General features: G+C 59.0%; 1 protein-coding gene across 1 annotated transcript in view; it reads left to right on the top strand.

Annotated features, from left to right (window-relative positions):
- Positions 1 to 19,645, top strand: part of CAPN2 (calpain 2) — a 38,526-nt gene that overhangs the window by 17,582 nt on the left and 1,299 nt on the right. The window contains exons 7-20 of the mRNA XM_036355181.1: positions 590 to 675; positions 1,537 to 1,611; positions 2,490 to 2,650; positions 4,603 to 4,772; positions 6,152 to 6,163; positions 6,972 to 7,183; positions 8,229 to 8,265; positions 9,212 to 9,277; positions 10,681 to 10,738; positions 14,159 to 14,223; positions 15,523 to 15,591; positions 16,117 to 16,195; positions 17,339 to 17,455; positions 17,681 to 17,739. Coding sequence (XP_036211074.1) covers positions 590 to 675; positions 1,537 to 1,611; positions 2,490 to 2,650; positions 4,603 to 4,772; positions 6,152 to 6,163; positions 6,972 to 7,183; positions 8,229 to 8,265; positions 9,212 to 9,277; positions 10,681 to 10,738; positions 14,159 to 14,223; positions 15,523 to 15,591; positions 16,117 to 16,195; positions 17,339 to 17,455; positions 17,681 to 17,739 — 1,266 coding nt within the window. The remainder of the gene's footprint in view (positions 1 to 589; positions 676 to 1,536; positions 1,612 to 2,489; positions 2,651 to 4,602; positions 4,773 to 6,151; positions 6,164 to 6,971; positions 7,184 to 8,228; positions 8,266 to 9,211; positions 9,278 to 10,680; positions 10,739 to 14,158; positions 14,224 to 15,522; positions 15,592 to 16,116; positions 16,196 to 17,338; positions 17,456 to 17,680; positions 17,740 to 19,645) is intronic.

The raw sequence follows: 19,645 nt of genomic DNA, 5'->3' as shown, positions 1-19,645 counted from the left end.
CCTTGGTTGCGGGCACATCCCCGGTAGGGAGTGTGCAGGAGGCAGCTGATCGATGTTTCTCTCTCATCGATGTATCTAACTCTCTATCCCTCTCCCTTCCTCTCTGTAAAAAATCAATAAAATATATATTTAAAAAAATAATTAAAAAATAAACACTAACACAACAACATCTCCTATAGACTCCCTGTGTATGTCTCCCCCAAATATCCTTTATAGAGTGCCCCCCCCCCCATCCAGGATTCAGTCAACAGCCATGCACCGCATTGCTTACCATGCATCACCAGCTTCCCTGAGCTCCTAGGACACATGCATCCTATCACAGCCAGTTAACCTGAGGCTCAGAGGTCAAGTGTCAGCGCAGAGTCCAGAATGAGTGCGTGTGTGCCCCAGGCTCTCGGAGCGCGGGGTCCTGGGAGCTGTCACAGCTGGGCAGCAGGGGGGCACTGCCTTTTTGTGGATCCCGCACCCCCCTCCCACTCTGGCCCCTTATAACATGGACTCAACCCCCGGGGCTCAAGGAGGCAGCTTTGGGCCCGAGAACCCCCAGGCCTGGCTTGAACTCGACCCCTCCCTCCCTCCCCTGCTGCAGGTGGAAAGCCGAGGAAGCCTGGAGAAGCTGATCCGCATCCGGAACCCCTGGGGAGAGGTGGAGTGGACCGGGAAGTGGAATGACAAGTGAGGAGCGCAGCTGGGGCTGGGCGGTGCGTCCTGCTGGGAGGCTCTGGGGAAAGGAGGGGCATGAGCCCCGGGAGCACGGGCCACGCCGAGTGGGGTCCACGGGGCAGGTGGTCCCTCGAAGGCGCTTTCAACCAGCGCATCCCAGCCACCGGTGCCGTTATAAGGCCCAGGGCCCGTTGGTGCTCCTTCCTCTCACCCTCCCACGCTTCGCCCCTCCCTCTCTCAGGTTCTCCTGCTATTGGACCTTCAGGGGGAAAATACCCCTCTCTTCCCCCAAGCGCTTGTTTTGGTCCAAGGACGTAAACTTTGTGCCTAAGACCAGAGAGAAGCCTTTCCTTCCCGTGATTTCCGGGGCTCCCTGGTGGGGTTACACCTGCGGCTGGGTCCCAGGTGAGCCCCTCACGTGACCTCCCCCCTCCTCCGCCACCGCCCAGCACCTGCAGTTCTAACACCTGCTCCCTGGCCGCTCCCACGGGTCAGCCGTCAGATTGGCAGTGACCCCTTGAAATTGCTGCCAGTGCCCGGCCGGTGTGGCTCAGTGGCTGAGCGTCGACCTAGGAACCAGGAGGTCACGGTTCAATTCCGGTCAGGGCACATGCCCGGGTTGTGGGCTCCATCCCCAGTGTGGGGCGTGCAGGAGGCAGCCGATCACTAACTCTGTCTCATCATGGATGTTTCTCTCTCTCCCTCTCCCTTCAATGAATCACCTTGCTCCCTGCACGTCTCCGCCACCTCCCTCCCTTACTGGGGTCTGGGCCCTCGGAGGCCAGACAGCCCGTCCCTGGTCCTCGGTTTGGGGGAGCCTTGGGGTCGCCCTGTCTTAGTTTCTAACGCGTCTCCCGGGGCTCGGTTTCCCAGCTGCCCGAACTGGAACACCGTGGACCCAGAGGTGCGGGAAAGGCTGACCAGACGGCACGAAGACGGAGAATTCTGGTGAGGTGATCAGGGGCTTCGGGGAAAGAGGGGTCTGCCCCGCGATCTTTACTAGAAACTCAGTGAGATTATGTGGCGAGGGCCCCGGGCATGGGATGCGGGGTTTGTTGTTTTAAATCACGACAAGACCCTGAACACAAAAACTCTCAAAGCTTTTCTTCAATGTGTCCCTCTCCGCCGGGGGTTCAGAGCTGAGCAGGTCCACGGGGTCGTGTTCAGATCCCAAGAGAAAACGGGGCGTCATCCATCTCCTCAAGAAGCTGGCCCCTTGACCCTGGCTGGTTTTGTTGAGTCGTTAGAGCGTCAGCCAGGGACTGAAGGGTCTCAGGTTCAATTCTGGTCAAGGGCATGTACCGCCATTGCAGGCTGCATCCCGGGCCCTGGTCGGGGCGTGTGCGGGAGGCAACCAATCGATGTGTCTCTCTCACATCGATGTTTCTCTCTGAGTCTCTCCCCCTCCCTTCCACTTTCTCTAAATATCAATGAAAAAAAAAAAACCCAAGTGAGGATTGAAGGAAGGGAGGAAGGGAGGAAGGGAGGAAGGGAGGAAGGGAGGAAGGGAGGAAGGGAGGAAGGAAGGAAGGAAGGAAGGAAGGAAGGAAGGAAGGAAGGAAGGAAGGAAGGAAGGAAGGAAGGGAGGAAGGAAGGAAGAAGAAACTGGCCCCGTAGCTCAATAGACCTACACTCGTGTGTTTGTGTCTGTGCCACTCTGGCCACCTCCATCTGCAGACACCTTGCCATTTACCAAGCAAGTGCCCATGTGCTGTCTCGTTTCATTCTCCGGGTCTGGGAGCTCCCCCGGCTGCTGTGCCTGGCCCTGGTTAAGATGATGGGTATGCCCGCTTGTAACCCCGATGCCTGGGCCCCTGCTTTGCCAGGATGTCTTTCAGCGACTTCCTGAGGCAGTATTCCCGCCTGGAGATCTGCAACCTGACTCCCGACACGCTCACGGCCGACAGCTACAAGAAGTGGAAGCTCACCAAGATGGACGGGAACTGGAGGCGGGGCTCCACCGCGGGAGGCTGCCGGAACTACCCCAGTAAGGCCCCCCCTCACCCTCCCCGACGGGCACATCGCAGCCCGCAGGCCCCTGGTGGCAGCTCCGGCCCCTGGGACCCTCTGCCTTCCTTGTCCCTGCGTCTCCGTCGCGACACCCTTCCCTGTTTTCTCAGCCACATCACCTCCTGCACTCACCTGCCTCCTGCCCGGCTGGACCCAAGCCTGGCTGTTTCTGTGATGCCCTCGCCACGCCCCAGAGTCCCTGTGCCATGGCCTCCCTCCACACCCACCGAGACAGCGCTCAGTCCCATCTCGTGCCTGTGGGCCTCTTTAAAGATAAAGTGTTTTTATTGATTTAGAGAGAGAGGAAGGGAGAAGGAGAGAGATAGAAACATCAATGGGCTGCCTCCTGCACGCCCCCTACTGGGGATGGAGCCCACACCCTGGGCGTGTGCTCTGACCGGGAATCGAACCAGTGACCTCTTGGTGCAAGGGGCGATGCTTAACCACTGAGCCACACCGGCCGGGCCGGGGGCCTCTTTATCCACCAGCCCTGCTGGGAGCCTCATCTCCTGGGCATGTCCAGACCCTAGTTGTTGCCCAGCAACCCCAGCGCCCAGTTCACTCGGCTGATGCTGTGGGCCCCGCTCAGATGGGGTGAGGGCTGACTTCTCATCTGGTCCGCCCTCCGCCCGCCATCGGGTCTCCTGGCTCTCCTGCCTTGATGGCCCAGCCTCCTCTCCCCTGGCCCCTCCGAAAGGATCTAGTCATGATGGCGTCTGCCCCGTATGGCGCACAGCCGGGCGCTGGGAACCCCCTTTGTTCCACGTCCTCTTCACGGCCAGGTCTGGAGGCAGGGCCTCGAGGATCACCTGCATCTCTCAGATGAGGGCACCGAGGCCAGAGAGGTCACGTGACTTGCCCCAGGCCGCTCAGCTGGCTGGGATTTGAACCCGCCGCCTGGTGGTGGCATCAGTGCTTTGAGTACTCCGGTGGCAGGTCCTGGCCCCATACTGATGGCCTGTTACCAATGAGGAAACTGGGCTCCATGTGGCTCGCCTGGGCCCCAGAGCAAGGAGTCGGCCGGGGACCAGCTGGCCGGCACCTCTGGCTCTGGCTTCCAATCCTTCCCTCCGGGGTGCAGCCCCAGGTGGCAGCGACAGGGCCACCGGCAGGCCCTGGGCCCACTGGCTCAGAGACCACACTCTCTCCCGGTCCAGGCAGAAAATGCATTTAGCTTTGTGGGCCGTGCATTCGCTGTGGCCACTCCTCCCGTTACTGCTGTAGCCGGAGGGAGGCGGCCGTACGTACATGCATGGACATGGCTGTGCTCCAGTAACATTCATTTACAACCCTGCGGAGCCAGGCTTTGCCAAGTGCTGCCCTCGGGGACGCCTTCATTTCCACAATTAGTTTTATTCCGTTAGGTGAGGGAGGCGATTGGCACGGCTGTCCTTAAACATGAATGAATCTCAGGTCCCTCTAGAAATGGGTGTGGAGGTGGGGAGGGCAGACACCTGGGGAGGGGGGTGGGCAAGGGGACACAGAACAGGGGTGTTCCTGGCGCCTGGGTTCCCCGAAGGGGAGCGGGAGCTAGTCCCCGAGTCTCCTCAGCCAGGCCCACCCGTGACCTCTAATCGGAGCCGGGAGGGGGGGACCCTGAGAGGTGCCGCAGCTCTCACCACCCCGTTCCAGGTGAGAAAGCCGACCTCCTGGACGAGCCAGCCTGGGCGAGCGAGAGGGAACCGCAGGGAAGCTTCTAGCTGAGGTCCCGAAAGACTCAGACAGCCCCCCATCACCCGGGCTCCCCTGCCAGCTGCCCAACTAGTCCCACCTCCGTGCTGGTCCCTCTGCCCAGGGTCTGCCGCCGGCCCCGCCTCTCCCCCCTCTGTCCCCAGAGACAAGGGCAGAGCCCCCCACACACACACACCCCAGCCATGCACCTGCTCAGGGCTGGGCGCCCCGGCCTGACCTGCCCGCCCTCTGGCGCAGACACCTTCTGGATGAACCCGCAGTACCTCATCAAGCTGGAGGAGGAGGACGAGGACCAGGAGGACGGCGAGCGCGGCTGCACCTTCCTGGTGGGGCTCATCCAGAAGCACCGGCGGCGGCAGCGCAAGATGGGCGAGGACATGCACACCATCGGCTTCGGCATCTACGAGGTGCGTGGGGGGCGCTGCCGTCCGGCAGGTCCTCTCGCCTCCATGCTCCCTGCCCACCCCTTCCTCCTTCCTCCTTCGCTCCTCTCAGCCCCGTGGGAAGCCCCCCAGAACTGGAGAGGGGACCCCAGGCAGGGGGCGGGCCCAGGAGGAGCACGGGAAGTGCCTGCAGCGGCTCTGTGTCGCCCGAGGGTCCCAGCCCTTTCCAATGCCCTCCTGTCCCTCCTCACGTCCCCCTGGCCTGCTACTCAGGTTGCCCCCCCTCCCCCCAGTTTCTAAAAACAGAGGCGCTAGGCTGAGAACAGCATCCTGGGCCACGTGGGGAAGTACTGAGGGAGGAACCCAGACGGGGTGCGGCTGCTCGGGGCCAGCAGAGCCGTTGGATGGGGAGCAAGTGGTCCCCTGGGGCCTGCCCCCGCAGACACACCCACTGCCCCAATGTCCGCCCTGCTTTCCGCACCAGAGAGTCCAGCTCAGCCGCAGCCCAGGGCCAGCTCGGCACTGCCCCCTCTCCTCTCTGGGCGGGGGCGGGCGGGGACCCTGACTGACCCCACACGCTGGGCCCTGGCCACCCCTCCTCCCTCCTTTCTGCAGGGCAGACCAGCTTCTCACAGCCTCTGGCTGCAGAGGAAGGAATGGGGGGGGGAGGGAAGAGGGGGGCAGCTGAAGTGGGTGCAGGTAGGTGTGACGGTGGGACCCAGTGGTGTGCTGGGGTGGCTCCCGGAGGCCACATGTGCCCATCTCCCGGTCTCTCCCAGCCCCACATCTAGTGAGCCCACCTCAGCAGCCCGCAGACAGCCATGGTGGGCGGGGGTATTTACACCAGGGAAATGGGCAAATACTATAAATCAGAGCTCCCGCCCTCCCCAGGGGGAAAGCCTCCAGAAGAACCTGGGTGGTCAGTTGGTCCCATTTTAGAGATAAGAAAGCCGAGGCCAGAAAGGGGAAATGACTTGGCCAAGGAAGTACAGACGGGATGTGGCCGACAGATACCTCGAGCTGAGGCCGGCGGGCCCCTAGCCCAGGATGCACCCGCCTGGCTGGGCTGCTTGCTGGCTTCCTCCTGCCCGGGGCCCTGCACTCCCTGGTGGGAGGCGGGTGTGGCTTCGCTGTGGCCGACTGGGTGATCTTAGCCAAGTCACTGCAAAGCTCCGTGCCTCAGCTTCATGCTCCACAAAATGGGAATGGTGCTCATGGCTTGTCGATGTTATTGCTGGGGCATGAGGTTTTTTAAGTGTGGGATGGTTTGAGTAGGGTGAGCCGATGCAGTTACGACTGCTGAAGCTACAGAGGAAAGGGACTGCAAAGGCGGCAGTCCCCACAGTGGCGTGCCCGTGCACATCTGGGCGTCGGAATTAAGCGTGCGCTTCTCTGTCTTGCAGGTTCCGGAGGAGGTACGTCTGGCAGGCGTCAGCCCCCAGCCCTGGGGCTCAGGTTCGCCAACACGTGAACGGCTGAGACTGTCGGCTCGGGGGTCTTGTGACGGGTGGGCAGGGGCTGGTCCCTGGCCCCTCTAGGGCCCTGGCGAGTTGGCTCAGGCCGCCGTCCTGCTGATGTGAGCTCGGCATGGGGAACCTAGGCTGCCTGCCCCAGGCCGGCAGAGGCCAGGCGTGGCTGAGTTCTGGGTGGACGATCTCTGGTCCTGGGACCACAGGAGGCTCTTCCCAAGCCCTGTATGTTCTTAAAACGCGCCTGAAGGCCCAGCCGGTGTGGCTCAGTGGTTGGGTGCCGACCTATGAACCAGGAGGTCGCGGCTCAATTCCCGGTCAGGGCACATGCCCAAGTTGCGGGCTCCATCCCCAGTGGGGGGGCGTGCAGGAGGCAGCTGATGGATGGTTCTCTCTCATCATGGATGTCTCTATCCCTCTTCCTCTCCCTTCCTCTCTGAAATCAATAAAAAGATATTTTTTTAAAAAATGAGCCTGAAGGGAAAGGTGGACCCTGCAGTGAGAAGTCATAGACTTGGATCGGAAACCCAGCTTCCTGCCACGTGGACACTTAACGTGCCCAAGAGTCACTTCGGGGCGTGTGAGGTCCCTGGGAGGCCTCAGTGAGCTTTGTTACGTTTAAGGGAAAAGTTTGCTGTTTCCCTTAAACGAGGCCGACGTCGCCGCTGTTGTCCTCTCGTCGCGAGAGCGAGAGCGACATAGAGGTGGGGCCCGTCCCGCCCTCCACGCCCACTTGTTTCCGTTTGTCCATCAGTTGGCCGGACAGACCAACATCCACCTGAGCAAGAAGTTCTTCCTGACGACCCGGGCGCGGGAGCGGTCCGACACCTACATCAACCTGCGGGAGGTGCTCAACCGCTTCAAGCTGCCGCCGGGCGAGTACGTGGTGGTGCCGTCCACCTTCGAGCCCAACAAAGACGGGGACTTCTGCCTGAGGGTCTTCTCCGAGAAGAAAGCCGACTACCAGTAGGTCCTCTCGCCTCCTGGCTCCCTGCACCCCCTTCCTTCCTCCTGGCCCGTCGCCGGCCTGTCCCAGGCGGGGCTCCAGCCTCTCTGAGCGTCAGGGTCTTCTTCTGCGACACCCGCCTGCTTGGACGGGGTCGTGTGGGGTTGCTGGATCGAAGGACTTCAGTGTGAAACTCAGGGAAGCAGGGGAACCGGCCACGCGGAGGACGTCTGTTAGACACGGGTGGTTATGGAGCAAATTGCAGAATCCGATTTCGCAGAATCATCACATTGTTATTGTCAGTTTAACGGCCAATGTCAGACTAGCTGTGAACATGGTCCCATCATGTGGAGAAACCTGGGGAGCCTTGAGCCCCTCAACTCTCCTGCTGTCCAGGGTGAACGCCCCCGACTCCTGCACCATGGGACACAAAGGTGTCTGACTTCCTGGCCCCAGGATGTTCACTCTGATTCCAATCGCCAGCACCAAGAGGTCCCTTAGCCTCTCTTTGCGGCGGCGGCACTTCGGTTAGAACTCTCAGGGGCCTAGTGTAAGATCCAGGGGCCCGAGGAAGACGTCCCTGAGCCGAAGTGCCCTCACCCGGGAGCAGGACGGTGCCCGGGATACACTGACCATGGCTGTGCTCCCAGTAGGGTCACCCATGGGCTCCGCGCGGGAGCCAGCAGGCAGAGGCGTCTGTTGGGGGGTCTCAGCATGGAAGATCCACGGGGCCCAGGGTGTTTGGATGAAAAAAAAAGGCGATTCCCAAGGCCGGGGAGCGGGTTGTCTGAGTACCAGCTCCGTGGGGGGCGGGGGGCGGTGCTCTCTGATGACCACACCCAGCAAACAAACCAACAAACAATTCTCAGACTCTCCCAGCTGCTTGGCCGTCGCTCTTCCTCGGGGCATCTCTGCTAATAGGGGGCGGGCCAGGACCCAGGGGTGCGAGAGATCCGCCGGCCCGCCCCTCTCTGGACTTCACGTCCACCTGTCAGCTGTGGTTTCTGCAGCGCGTCCTCCGCCCCAAGCCCCTCCCAGTAACACGCAGCCTCCTTCTCTTTCCAGGGTGGTCGACGACGAGATCGAGGGTGACCTTGAAGAGGTACGTGGACCACCCCGGGAGCAGAGGGGCAGAAAGGAACCCCAGGGTTCGGGGGGGGAGTCCACAGCTGGAAACCAAGGCCTCCTTCAGCGCCAACCCCCCCCCCCCCACCCGCTGGGGCGAGTGAGGCCACATGTGCGTGGGGGGCTGTGCAGGACGGCCCGGTGCTGGGCTGATCTGTGTGAGATTCTCGCCACCGCCCTCTCTGGGCCACGCTTTCTCTATAAAATGAAAGTGATTCAGTGACAGGTCCCGAAGGGCTGGGACAGACGCACAGGCAAGGCTCCGTCCTTCCAAGTGCAAAGTCGAGGGAGGAAAACAACACAGAGTCGGTGCAGTTTCAAAGGGCCCCGCGGACTCTGCTCACCAGCCAGCGTCCGATCCTCTCGGAACAGGCCGGCCGGCCCTCCCGTCCGATCCCGTTAGAGCAGCTCACAAACGGCCACGCGGTCGGATGTCCGAGGAGCCGCCTATGCGAGACGTTAGCGTCTGTCTCAGTGACGGCGAACCTTTTGAGCTCGGCGTGTCAGCATTTTGAAAAACCCTAACTGAACTCTGGTGCCGTGTCACATAGAGAAATGTTTTGATATTTGCAACCATAGTAAAACAAAGACTTATATTTGTGATATTTATTTTATATATTTAAATGCCATTTAACAAAGAAAAATCAACCAAAAAAATGAGTTCGCGTGTCACCTCTGACACGCGTGCCATAGGTTTGCCATCACTGGTCTATCTCCTTCCTGCGTAGTTCCTGCTCCCGCTCATTATGTTTCCACTGGAAAAAAAAATGAAGTTTTTACACCATCCTTTATCTCAACCCCCGAAACCTCCCAGTCCAGGCGGGGAGTGAGGTCGAGAAGGGCCTGTGGTGGGGAGGGGAGCAGGCGCCTGCCCGTCACCTTGGGGGACCCGCTGTCCCTCATTTCCGTGTCTCACCTTCCAGCTCAATGTCAGCGAGGACGACATCGACGACGGGTTCAGGAGGCTGTTCGCCCAGCTGGCCGGGGAGGTAGGTGTCCCCAGACCTCTGTCGTGCTCTGGTTGATTCTCGTCCTCAAGGCGACTTCAGGTTCAAGGGGAGGGGAAGCCAAGCTGGCGTGGTTCCGTGGCTGGACGTCGACCTACGGACCCGTCTGATTCCCGGTCAGGGCACAGGCCCGGGTGGCAGGCTCGATCCCCGGTGTGGGGCGAGCAGGAGGCAGCCGATCCATGGTCTCTCTCATCGTGGATGTTTCTATCGCTCACTCCCTGTTCCTTCTTCTCTGAAATCAATACAAATATTTTTTAAAATAAGTCAGTAAAGAGGAGAGGAAACAGACTGAACCGAAGCCGGGCGGGAGGAATCGCAAATGGAACTCAGGTTCCATTCAGGTTCCTGCCCACGTCCCCCCGAGACCGCTGCCCGCCCCGGGCCCCTCAGCTCTGCCTCTGCTCCTCCTGCCTCGATCGCCCGGTGGCTCTTCTATTTCCTTTCTGTTCCACTCCAACCGAGACGTGGAACTCGGCCCCTCATCCTTGATTTCCACAAAGATAATTGGGGAGATGGACAATGCGAGCCACTCACAACGGGCATTGGACTTCCCTTTTCTTACAAAATCCCTCAGCCATGGGGGCCTCCGTTGGCTACAAAGTTCTTCAGCCCGTTTTCTTCCCACGACTCCAAGAAAAAGCCACCCTAGATATATTTTTAATATTAATTCTTTTAAAAATATATATATTTCTTATTTCTTTATTGATTTCAGAGAGGAAGGGAGAAGGAAAGAGAGATAGAAACATCAATGATGAGAGAATCACCGATCGGTTGCCTCCTGCACACCCCCCACTGGGGATGTGCCCGCAACCCAGGCATGTGCCCTTGGCCAGAATCGAACCTGGGACCCTTCAGTCCGCAGCTGGACGCTCTCCACTGAGCCAAGCCAGCCAGGGCGACCACCCTAGATCTTCATCAATGGGCTTGCCCCCAGTTACTCAGTGGAAGGGGGTGAGTGGAGACGCCTGAACCACTCCACGGAGCCCTGAGAAAGTGCTGGGCCCGCTCTGAGGGTCCGCGGGCCGGACCAGCTCACGGGGAGCCAGGGCCGAGGCTGAGAGGGCGAGGAAGGCGTGCTAAGGGGGAGGCGTGGGACCCAAGACCGCCAGCGCGGGAGGAGTGGAGAGTTGATTCTATTCCCCGTGTGGAGCGGCGATGACCACTGAGAGCCTGTGTTAGGTCTGGGGTTGGGCGCCACCACCCTCCCTCCCCCGCCAGCAGCTCCGGGGGCCTGTGAGAGGTGCACACGCAGAGACCAGCCCAGACCTGCCGCGTGCACGGCTCGCAGGGCTCGGCGGAGCGGGCGTCCAGGGCACGTGGATGGCCCCGTGTGCCACGCGGCTCCCGGGACCAATAACCATGCCCTCCTTGCATGCCCACAGGATGCGGAGATCTCGGCCTTCGAGCTGCAGACCATCCTGAGAAGAGTTCTCGCCAAGCGTAAGTCTCCCCTCCGTGCAAACCCCTCACCCGCCCCTTCCCCTGCGGCCGGCCTTGCCACACCTGGGCTGCTGTGCCTGCACCGTCACGCCCCCCTCCCAGTGGGTGCCACCCCCGAGGAGTGGAGGGGGGGGGGTCTACGTGACGTGATTCTCAAAACAACAAGGGTCCCGGGGCCTGGTGGTCACAGTCACTTCCCGGGTCCATGGCTCACTGGCTTTGGGACCTAAACCAGGTCATAGAACCTTCCGGACTCGATTCCTTACCTGCTGGACAGTCACGTTACTACTCACCTCTTAAATGAGTAACGCGTAGAGCAGGCATGTCAAACTCCAAGGCTGACACGGGCCAAACAAACACGGTCTAAGTGTCTGTGGGCCGCAAGAAAACAAAAGCTTCTGTTTTCATAGAAACGTAGGTTTATTTCGATAGAGACACGCTGAATACAAAGGGCTGAAATAAAGGAGTCATCGTTAACATAAAATAATAGAGCATTTTAATAACAGTTAATATTTTTTCTTGAACATTAACTTACCAGACACTGAATGACTGCACAAATTAATAAGCATAAGGCAAATAAGCCTATTTTTCCTGTTCTCCGAAAGCAAAATATTTCCTATTGCGCACACCAAACAAGTCAGTCCAAGATTAATGACATGGCCATCGGCTGCTAAAATATTCGCTGCCAGTGTTAGTGGAGAGAAATGGTGCGCCTGCGCGTAAGGCCGGTAAGGGAAGTGAATGCAACACGATTATAGTAATCAGTCATCAGTGAACGTTGTAGTTTGTTATTAATTATGTATAACAGGATATTGTAAAGATTAAGTTACAAAAGTTTTATTAAAACGTTTCTTACATACCGTTATATTGGCTGGGCCGCAAAAATATTTGTTGTGGGCCGAATGTGGCCCGCAGGCCGTGAGTTTGACATGCTTGGCCTAGAAACTGCCTAGCAGAAAGCCCGCACCCCAGACATGGTGGCTATTGTGGTGAGTCACTGGCAACAAAAGGCTGAGCGCCCGGACGACGGGAGCCGGGAAGCACCCCGAGTCCCTGCGTCCCCTGGCCGTCCTTAGTGGGAAATCACTGATGGAGAGGCATCGATCAATAATGAGGGAAGATGAAAAATAAATGGACCGTCTTATACTGAAACCAAGGGAATGACGTTAAAAAGCTGCATCTCCCAAACATGTGTGTCAGTGAGCCTAAGCCGGCCCGTTTCTCACCGGGAGAAATGTCCCTTCATTTGAGCCAGTGGCCAGGCAGGCGACGTCAAGGCCCCAGGCTTCCGCAGAGAAGGAGCAAACTGGACAGAGACCGGAGGGGCTGGAGGGCCAGGCTGCGCACAGCCAAAAGCAGGAAATAGGCAAGGACTGATGGTTCGCCTTGCCGCTGGTGGCCAGTACGGGGAGACACACACACACACACACACACACACACACACACACACACACACACACACACACACCGCACCGACCCCCCACAGTCAGGAATCCTTCTATAATTTTTCTATTATTGTAGGGATAGAAACATCAATGATGAGAACCATTGACTGGCTGCCTCCTGCACGCCCCACACTGGGGATCGAGCCTGCAGCCCAGGCATATGCCCCGACCGGGAATCGCACCGTGACCTCCTGGTTCCTAGGTTGACGCTCACCCCTGAGCCACACGGGGCTGCTATAACCTGACTCCCCCAGCTCTGTTTCTGCCCCTCAGATGGTCACAGGAGCCGAGGGCCTTTGGTAAGACAGCGGCCCAGGAGCAGGGTGTGAGTCAGAAGGGGGAAGCCTGGGTCAGACAGGGCGGGATGCTGCAGGCCTGAGCGTCAGCCCCGTGGGCGCCCCAGTCATCCCTAGACTAGCCCCGGAAACAAGCAGATCCTCCTCTTGGAGCCCAGAACCCAGGGCCAGCAGGGTCTCCGGAGATACTGGCTCCCGCCCTGTGGTCACCAGACCCATGGCTGTTAGAGCTCCGGGAGTCACAGCTCCCACCAGGAGGACGGGCCAGTCCCTCCCCCGCTCCAATCTGCAGGGAAAACAAGGCGGTGGTGTTTACCCCGCGGCCGCCAGGCACCGGTGAGGTCATAGGCTCTTCAGACGTGTGGCCGCAGACGTGTTGACTAAAGCCTCATTGTTTCCACACAGATGGAGGGTGGGGGTGGGAAACCAGGCCGCTTGGCCTCCTGCTCCAGCCTTCCCCGTGCCTCTGAGCTTGGGACCCCCCTCCCATCTGCCTGGTGACTCCTGGCTGCCCACGCCCCACACAGCCCCCTGTCCACGCTCCACACACAGCCCCCTGCTCACAGCCCGCACACAGCCCCCTGCCCACGCCCCACACACAGCCCCCTGTCCACGCCCCGCACACAGCCCCCTGCCCACGCCCCGCACACAGCCCCCTGCCCACCCCAAAAAGGGGTTGGGCCCAGACTGGCAGCTTTGAGACGGGTTAGGATCAGTGGTTCTCAACCCTCCTAATGCCACGACCCTTTAATACAGTTCCTCATGTTGTGGTGACCCCCCATTTCATTGTTACAAATTGAACATAATTAAAGCATAGTGATGAATCACAAAAACAATATGTAATTATAGATGTGTTTTCCGATGGTCTTAGGCGACCCCTGTGAAAGGGTCATTGGACCCCCAAAGGAGTTGTTTGACCCCCAGGTTGAGAACCGCTGGGTCAGGTTCTAACCTTAAAGAGGACATGCCAGCACCAAGGAGAGGGCACCCGCCTGGGAGAGAACAGCGTCCCAGGTGGCTTCTGGGCACAGGGAGGCTCGGAAAACGCCTGCGGCAGACGGTCCGAGTAAGCCCTCGGCCCAGCCCGGCCTCCACGAACTCACGTGCCCCCACTTTGCTTTTCCACGGGTGAGTCTGCACCAGGAGCACTTCAGGTCGCAGTCAGTCATCGTTGTTTTACTTATTTTAAAAGCACCTGTGGGCCTGGCCGGCTCAGGTCAGTGGATAGAGCGTCAGCCTGTGGACTAAAGGGTTGTGGTTTCGATTCCGGTCAAGGGCATGTACCTTGGTTGCAGGCTCCTCCCCGGCCTGGGCCCTGGGGCACATGCAGGAGGCAACCCATCGATGTGTGTCTCTCACATCGACGTTTCTCTCTGTCATTCCCTCTCCCTTCCACTCCCCCTAAAAACCAATGGACAAAGGTCCTCAGGTGAGGATAAACAACCGCCACAGGAAAAGCATGGTGGGAGCCCCCCTTGCCCACGGCAAGCACACAGAGCAGGCAGGCGCCTCTGCACTGTCCCCGGCCGAGCCAGTAGCCAGATGCGCCACTTCACATCTTCCCAGTGGCCACTGTATCCAGAGGTGCTGACCCAGGACCCTGCCACCGTGGTCCTGGAAAGTTCTCTCGCCAGCGCGGCTGCAGGAGGTTTTCCTGTCTCTCTTACCTTGTCTTCTAGGCCAAGATATCAAGTCGGATGGCTTCAGCCTGGAGACCTGCAAGATCATGGTTGACATGCTGGATGTATCCTTTCACGCGTCCCCGAGAACACGGGCCGGGGAGCTTGCCATGTCACCTGCAGAGAGAGAGCCAGGCAGGCTGCCCGCCAGGGAGGCCAGCTGCTGCGTGGGTGTAGGACTGTTGTCACGAGGGGACGTGTGGAACTTCAGGGGAGGGAAAGCCAGGCCCCAGGCTCAGAGGGCAATGGGCGCATTCCTGGGTCTGAGGCAGGACACTCCACGGTACGTCCACCATCCTCTGCCCCAAGCCCTTGGGTGTGTTTCCACCTCTTCCTCCAGGAAACACACTTGACCCCTGAACAGCGAGGGGCACTGGCCCCCCACATCATAGAAAATCCTCATGTAACTTTCAACTTCCTCAAAACTTAACTACTAATGGCCGCCTGCTGACTGGAAGTCTGACCAATACCATCAACAGCTGATGTACACATATTGTGTGCGATAGGCATCATATACCATACTAGAGGCCCGATGCACGAAATTCGTGCAAGAGTAGGCCTTCCTTCCCCCGGCTGCCGGCACCGGCTTCCCTCTGGCACCCGGGACCCGGGCTTCCCTTGCAGCCCCGGCTTTGTGCGGAAGGTCGTCTGGAAGGATGTCGGTCTAATTAGCATCTTACGCTTTTATTATTATAGATTCTTACTCTAAAGTAGGCTGCAGGAAATGTTATTAAAATCATAAGAGAAAATACACTTACAATACTGGGCACATTTACTGAACAACATCCGCATAGGAGCGGGCCTGCCCAGGTCCGGTCTGTGTTGTTGAGGGTCACCTGTATTCCCTCGGCCATGGTATCTCTGACGCGCATGTGTCCTCTGGCCACGATGCTGTCGATGGTGGAGACGGAACCCAACCTCCGCGAGCATCTCCTCACCCTTTGCTCTCGCTCACGCCTTCCCAGGCCCCCCGCCTGCCCCCGGGGCCGACGCATCATCCGTTTCCACCTTGTTCCTGATGCCCCTGATAAGTGCTGGGCGGGGATGGTCCAAGCTTCTAAGAGGTTCTGTCTCATGGGCTCCCAGCACCCGCGGTGTAGCTCCCCCCGAAAAAGGCCTCTTAGAAATGTGCCCAAGAATACCCCCCGAATCGGCAAGCCACTAGAAGCCACCGGAAGCCCCCTGCATGTCATCCGACAGCTCCTTTTGGGCAGGATCTGGGGTCCCTATGGCACCCCCAGATCAGTCAGCAAGCGGGGCGCAGGGAGCCAGGAGGTGTCTCTCCGGCCCTCCCACCCCGCGGGCGGGGTCCGCCAGAGCTCCTGTGGTCCCAGAGTGTCCAGTGTCTCCTTAACTGAAGGCAGTCCGACGGCAGCGGCAAGCTGGGCCTGAAGGAGTTCTACGTTCTCTGGACGAAGATTCAAAAGTACCAAGTGAGCGCGGGAGGGCCGCCGGCAGGGCCGGGGTTGTGTCGGGACGCGCTGCGCTCGGGCCTGTGGACACAGCGGCCCGGCGGGAGGGGCAGGGGCACCTCCCAGGGCATGAGCTCAGGATGCGTGAAGGCAGGCCAGCAAATGCCCAGAGCGCAAGGCCAGGGCTTTGCGGGCTCAGTGGTCTGCTTCCCGCCTTTAGCTCGCGGATCAGAAACTGGGTCTTCTAGAAACCGCCCCCCAAAGGCTGTGTGGCCTCTTGTGCTTGGGAATTCTAACGGCCCCAGAATACAAATACGTAAGACAGGAACACGGGCCCCCAGTAGTTGGCTGCCTGGATGTGCGGGTTTACAAACCGGCTCACACAGAGGCAAAATACCATCAGCTACTGGCAGCAGGAACGGCGATTCTACCGACGGGAGGGTGGGGGGCGCGGAGCTGGGAAACCTGCCCCCTGGGCACCGAGGGGCCTGTGCCTGCCCTACCCTGGGGCAGGTTCTCATAACCGTCTTGCACCTGCCATTCCAGAAAATTTACCGGGAAATCGACGTGGACAGGTCTGGCACCATGAACTCCTATGAGATGCGGAAAGCCTTAGAAGAAGCAGGTGAGACTTGATGATGGCGCTTCCTTTTGCCTCGTTGGTGGCGTGTGTGACGCACATGATACAACATGCAGATTGGTGAGCAGTGAGATAAAGCAGGTGCCATTTAGTACAATCCCATCCCTTTCATCCCCCGTGAAGGCCGATGGGTAAAACCAAACGAGGCCCAGATGCTCTGCCCACGAGGCCGCCTTGCGTTTAATCTCCTTCTCAGAAGCCTGGTGGGTCCAGCCGGCAAGGCCAGCTCTCGGCCGCGCCCCCAGTTCCCCCTTTGGGGTACAGGGCTGGTGAGGCACACATGGGGCGTCTCCGCGCCTCTTAGGGGAAGTTCCTGGCAGAGTGGGACACGGATAAAAGGGGCACAAGCTTGTGGGAGACGGGAGTGTTTGGGGGGACAGGTAGGACCATGTGAGAGGGTTCACTGTATTAGCAAAGACCCCCAAATCGCTGGCTTAAACGAGATGCATCATTTTCTCACTTAACCCCCCCCAAGCTGAAGAAGTTCAAGGCCGGGAGGGTGCCCTCGGATGTTAGGGACCCACTGCTCTGTCACCAGCCCTTAGCATGTGGCCATGGGCCCAGGGTGGCCTGCCGTCACACCCCCATCCCGGCAACGGGCTGACAGAGGGAAAGACACACAGGTCACTGCAAACGCGTCCCACGGCCGGAACGTGGTCACCAGACCCCAGAGGGCTGCAAGGGATGCTGGGAAGTGTGACCTTGATCCCAGGCAGCCAGGACCCCTGAACAGATCTATTCCTGGAGGGAAATCATATTCGTTTACCAAGAGCAGCTTCTGCCACATGCACCCAGGCAGAACCTAGTCACCAAGATGACGCAGCGCTGAACAAACAGGAGAGGCAGTGGCTCACCCCCTGGAACAGTGTGAGCGTGGAAGTGGGAACAGACAGGACAAGTCCTCCCTGTTGGATAGTGAGGAGCCAGGCAGGGTGCAGGGGGACAGTCTGGAAATGACGGTGAAAGGCCCTGGCTCTGCAAAACCAACCCGGCCTCCTCGACGAGCGGCCAGGGGACAGAAGCGATCGTAGTTGCCATTTAAAGGGCCACATCCGTTCCGCAACCTGTGTTCAGAGCTCGGGGTGCGGTCCCGTCCTGAGCCAGCGTCTGCTCGTCCTCTCCCCTCAGGTTTCAAGCTGCCCTGCCAGCTCCACCAGGTCATCGTGGCTCGCTTCGCTGATGACGACCTCATCATCGACTTCGATAACTTTGTCCGCTGCTTGATTCGCCTGGAGACGCTGTTCAGTAAGTGGCCGCTGGGGGTAGACACGTGTCAGTCCCACGTGGGTGGGCTCGCCGGGACCAGAGGCCTGTCTGTCCAGTTGAGGGTGGAAATCCTTCTCTCGGGGGAGGGAGGGAAGAAATGACGGCTTGGGAGACTCAGGGGCGCGGCTGCCAGAGGGGAAGGAGATAATGTGCCCATCGCTGCTGCTCGCTCACGGGTGACACCCTGTTTTTCTCCCTCCCCAGGGATATTTAAGCAGCTGGACCCCGAGAACACAGGAACCATACAGCTCGACCTGATCTCTGTAAGTACACCACCCCTCGCTCGGACGTGGACGGGAGGGGAGGGCTGTCACCTGGGGGACAGGGACCTATGGCTGGTTGACATGCTGTCTGAAAGCTCTCTCGTCTGCTGGGGACAGGCCCGTGAATGGGTCTAGGACCCCATGAGGCATTGTGTTTGTAGCCTTTCCCCAGCTTCCGATCGGCTCTAGAGCGCCAGGAGGCGCACCTGGTCCCTGGTCCCAGGAGCTTCGCCCTGAGGCCAGCACTGGGTGGGGATGAGAAGAGGGGGCAGCAGGTCCCTCTTAGAAACGCGCCCTGCTAACCAGCAAGCCTGGGCAGGGTGCTTCTAGAAGGAAACCCTGTAGATGAAATCCAAGTGCATTCTTAGAACAGATGAACTTAAAATAGCTGCTGAGAAAAATCACTTTCCTCTCCTTCTTCCCCCTTTAAAATAAAATAAACAGCCCGGCTGGCGTGGCTCAGTGGTGGAGCGTCAACCTATGAACCAGGAGGTCAGGGTTCGAGTCCTGATCAGGGCACATGCCTAGGTTGCGGGCTCCATCCCCAGTGTGGGGCGTGCAGGAGGCAGCCAATCCATGACTCTCTTTCATCATTGATGTTTCTATCTCTCCCTCTCCCGGCCTCTCTGAAATCAATAAAAATATTTATTTAAAAAAAAAATAAAATAAAACCCTTCAGTCTGCAGGCCGATGCTCTATCCACTGAGCCAAACCAGCTAGGGCTAAAAATATATTTTAAAAAATAAATTAAAATGAGCAATAGTAACTAAGCTTCCCTTAAGTAAGTACTGCGCTCCCGTGTCTGGAACCCCAGCAAGGCCCACTTCTGGAATGCTCATCAACCCAAATTAAACTGGAATGCCAATGCCACACAATGCACAGTGTCCTCCCGCCATCCGAACACAGCAGCCTCTCCCCCATCCGAGAAAGAAGCCAGCTCGGGCACGCTTTCATTAGGGAGCAGCAAGGGCTGGGTCGGGGGGCAGTGCTGGGGGGGACAGGGGGGTGACCAAGTCCCCGTGGACCAGAGAGGAGCTAAGTCCTAAGAAGGCAACGCTTTCCCTTGAGTTTTGCAATCTAGAGAGAGCCAGCTATTTCTAGAGAAAGAGCTATTTGACTGCCTGATGCATCCGCAGTACCTTTAGCCAACCGAAAGGATGCTTACGTAGCTGGTTACAAGTCACACGGACTTGCTCAGAACGCGGTAGCCCGGGAGACAGCCCTACCCCGAGATGGCGATCTCACGTGGAGGCCACACAACTGACGCAACGTGCCATCTGCTAAGTCCGGACACTCGAGCCCCTGTACCGTTGTTACTGGGAGCCCTACTCTTCCCCAGCTCCCACCCCACGCCGGCCAGCTGCCACCTCGGCCCACCCTCCCCACTTCCCAGGGAAACATCTGCCATCGGCTCCCCTGCTGCCCTCAGCCGCCCCTTCCACAGGCGCCTAGAGCTGCCCACACTCTAGTCTTAGCTGAAGATGAGAAACATCAAGAAAATGCGCCTCGGTTTACAGTCTGCTCAGCCCCGGCTGCAGGTGACATCACCTGCCGACTCTGCCGAGTCCTGCTCTCCAGGCCCATCCAGCCGGTTCGGTCCGGATCCCTATTCGAGCTCCCAGAGGCTCCAGTAAGAACCAAGGTTGAAAACCACTCGTTTAAGGGAGAGCCACACCCCAGACGACCTGCTGATGGGGCGAAACAGCGTGAAAGCCCCGGGTGGTCGCTCCGGGATGAGAGCGTCGGCCTGGGCACCGAAGGGGCTCGGGTTCGATTCCCGGTCAAGGGCACGTACCTGGGTTGCAGGCTCGACCTCCAGGCCCAGTCAGGACAGGTACAGGCGGCAACCAATCGAGCGTCTCTCCCACATCGATCTCTCTCCCCAGCCGCCCTCCCTCCCTTCCAG

This window comes from Myotis myotis, unplaced genomic scaffold (genome assembly GCF_014108235.1).
Source record: "Myotis myotis isolate mMyoMyo1 unplaced genomic scaffold, mMyoMyo1.p scaffold_m19_p_21, whole genome shotgun sequence".
NCBI lineage: Eukaryota > Metazoa > Chordata > Mammalia > Chiroptera > Vespertilionidae > Myotis > Myotis myotis.
This window is presented reverse-complemented; position numbering and strand designations above follow the sequence as displayed.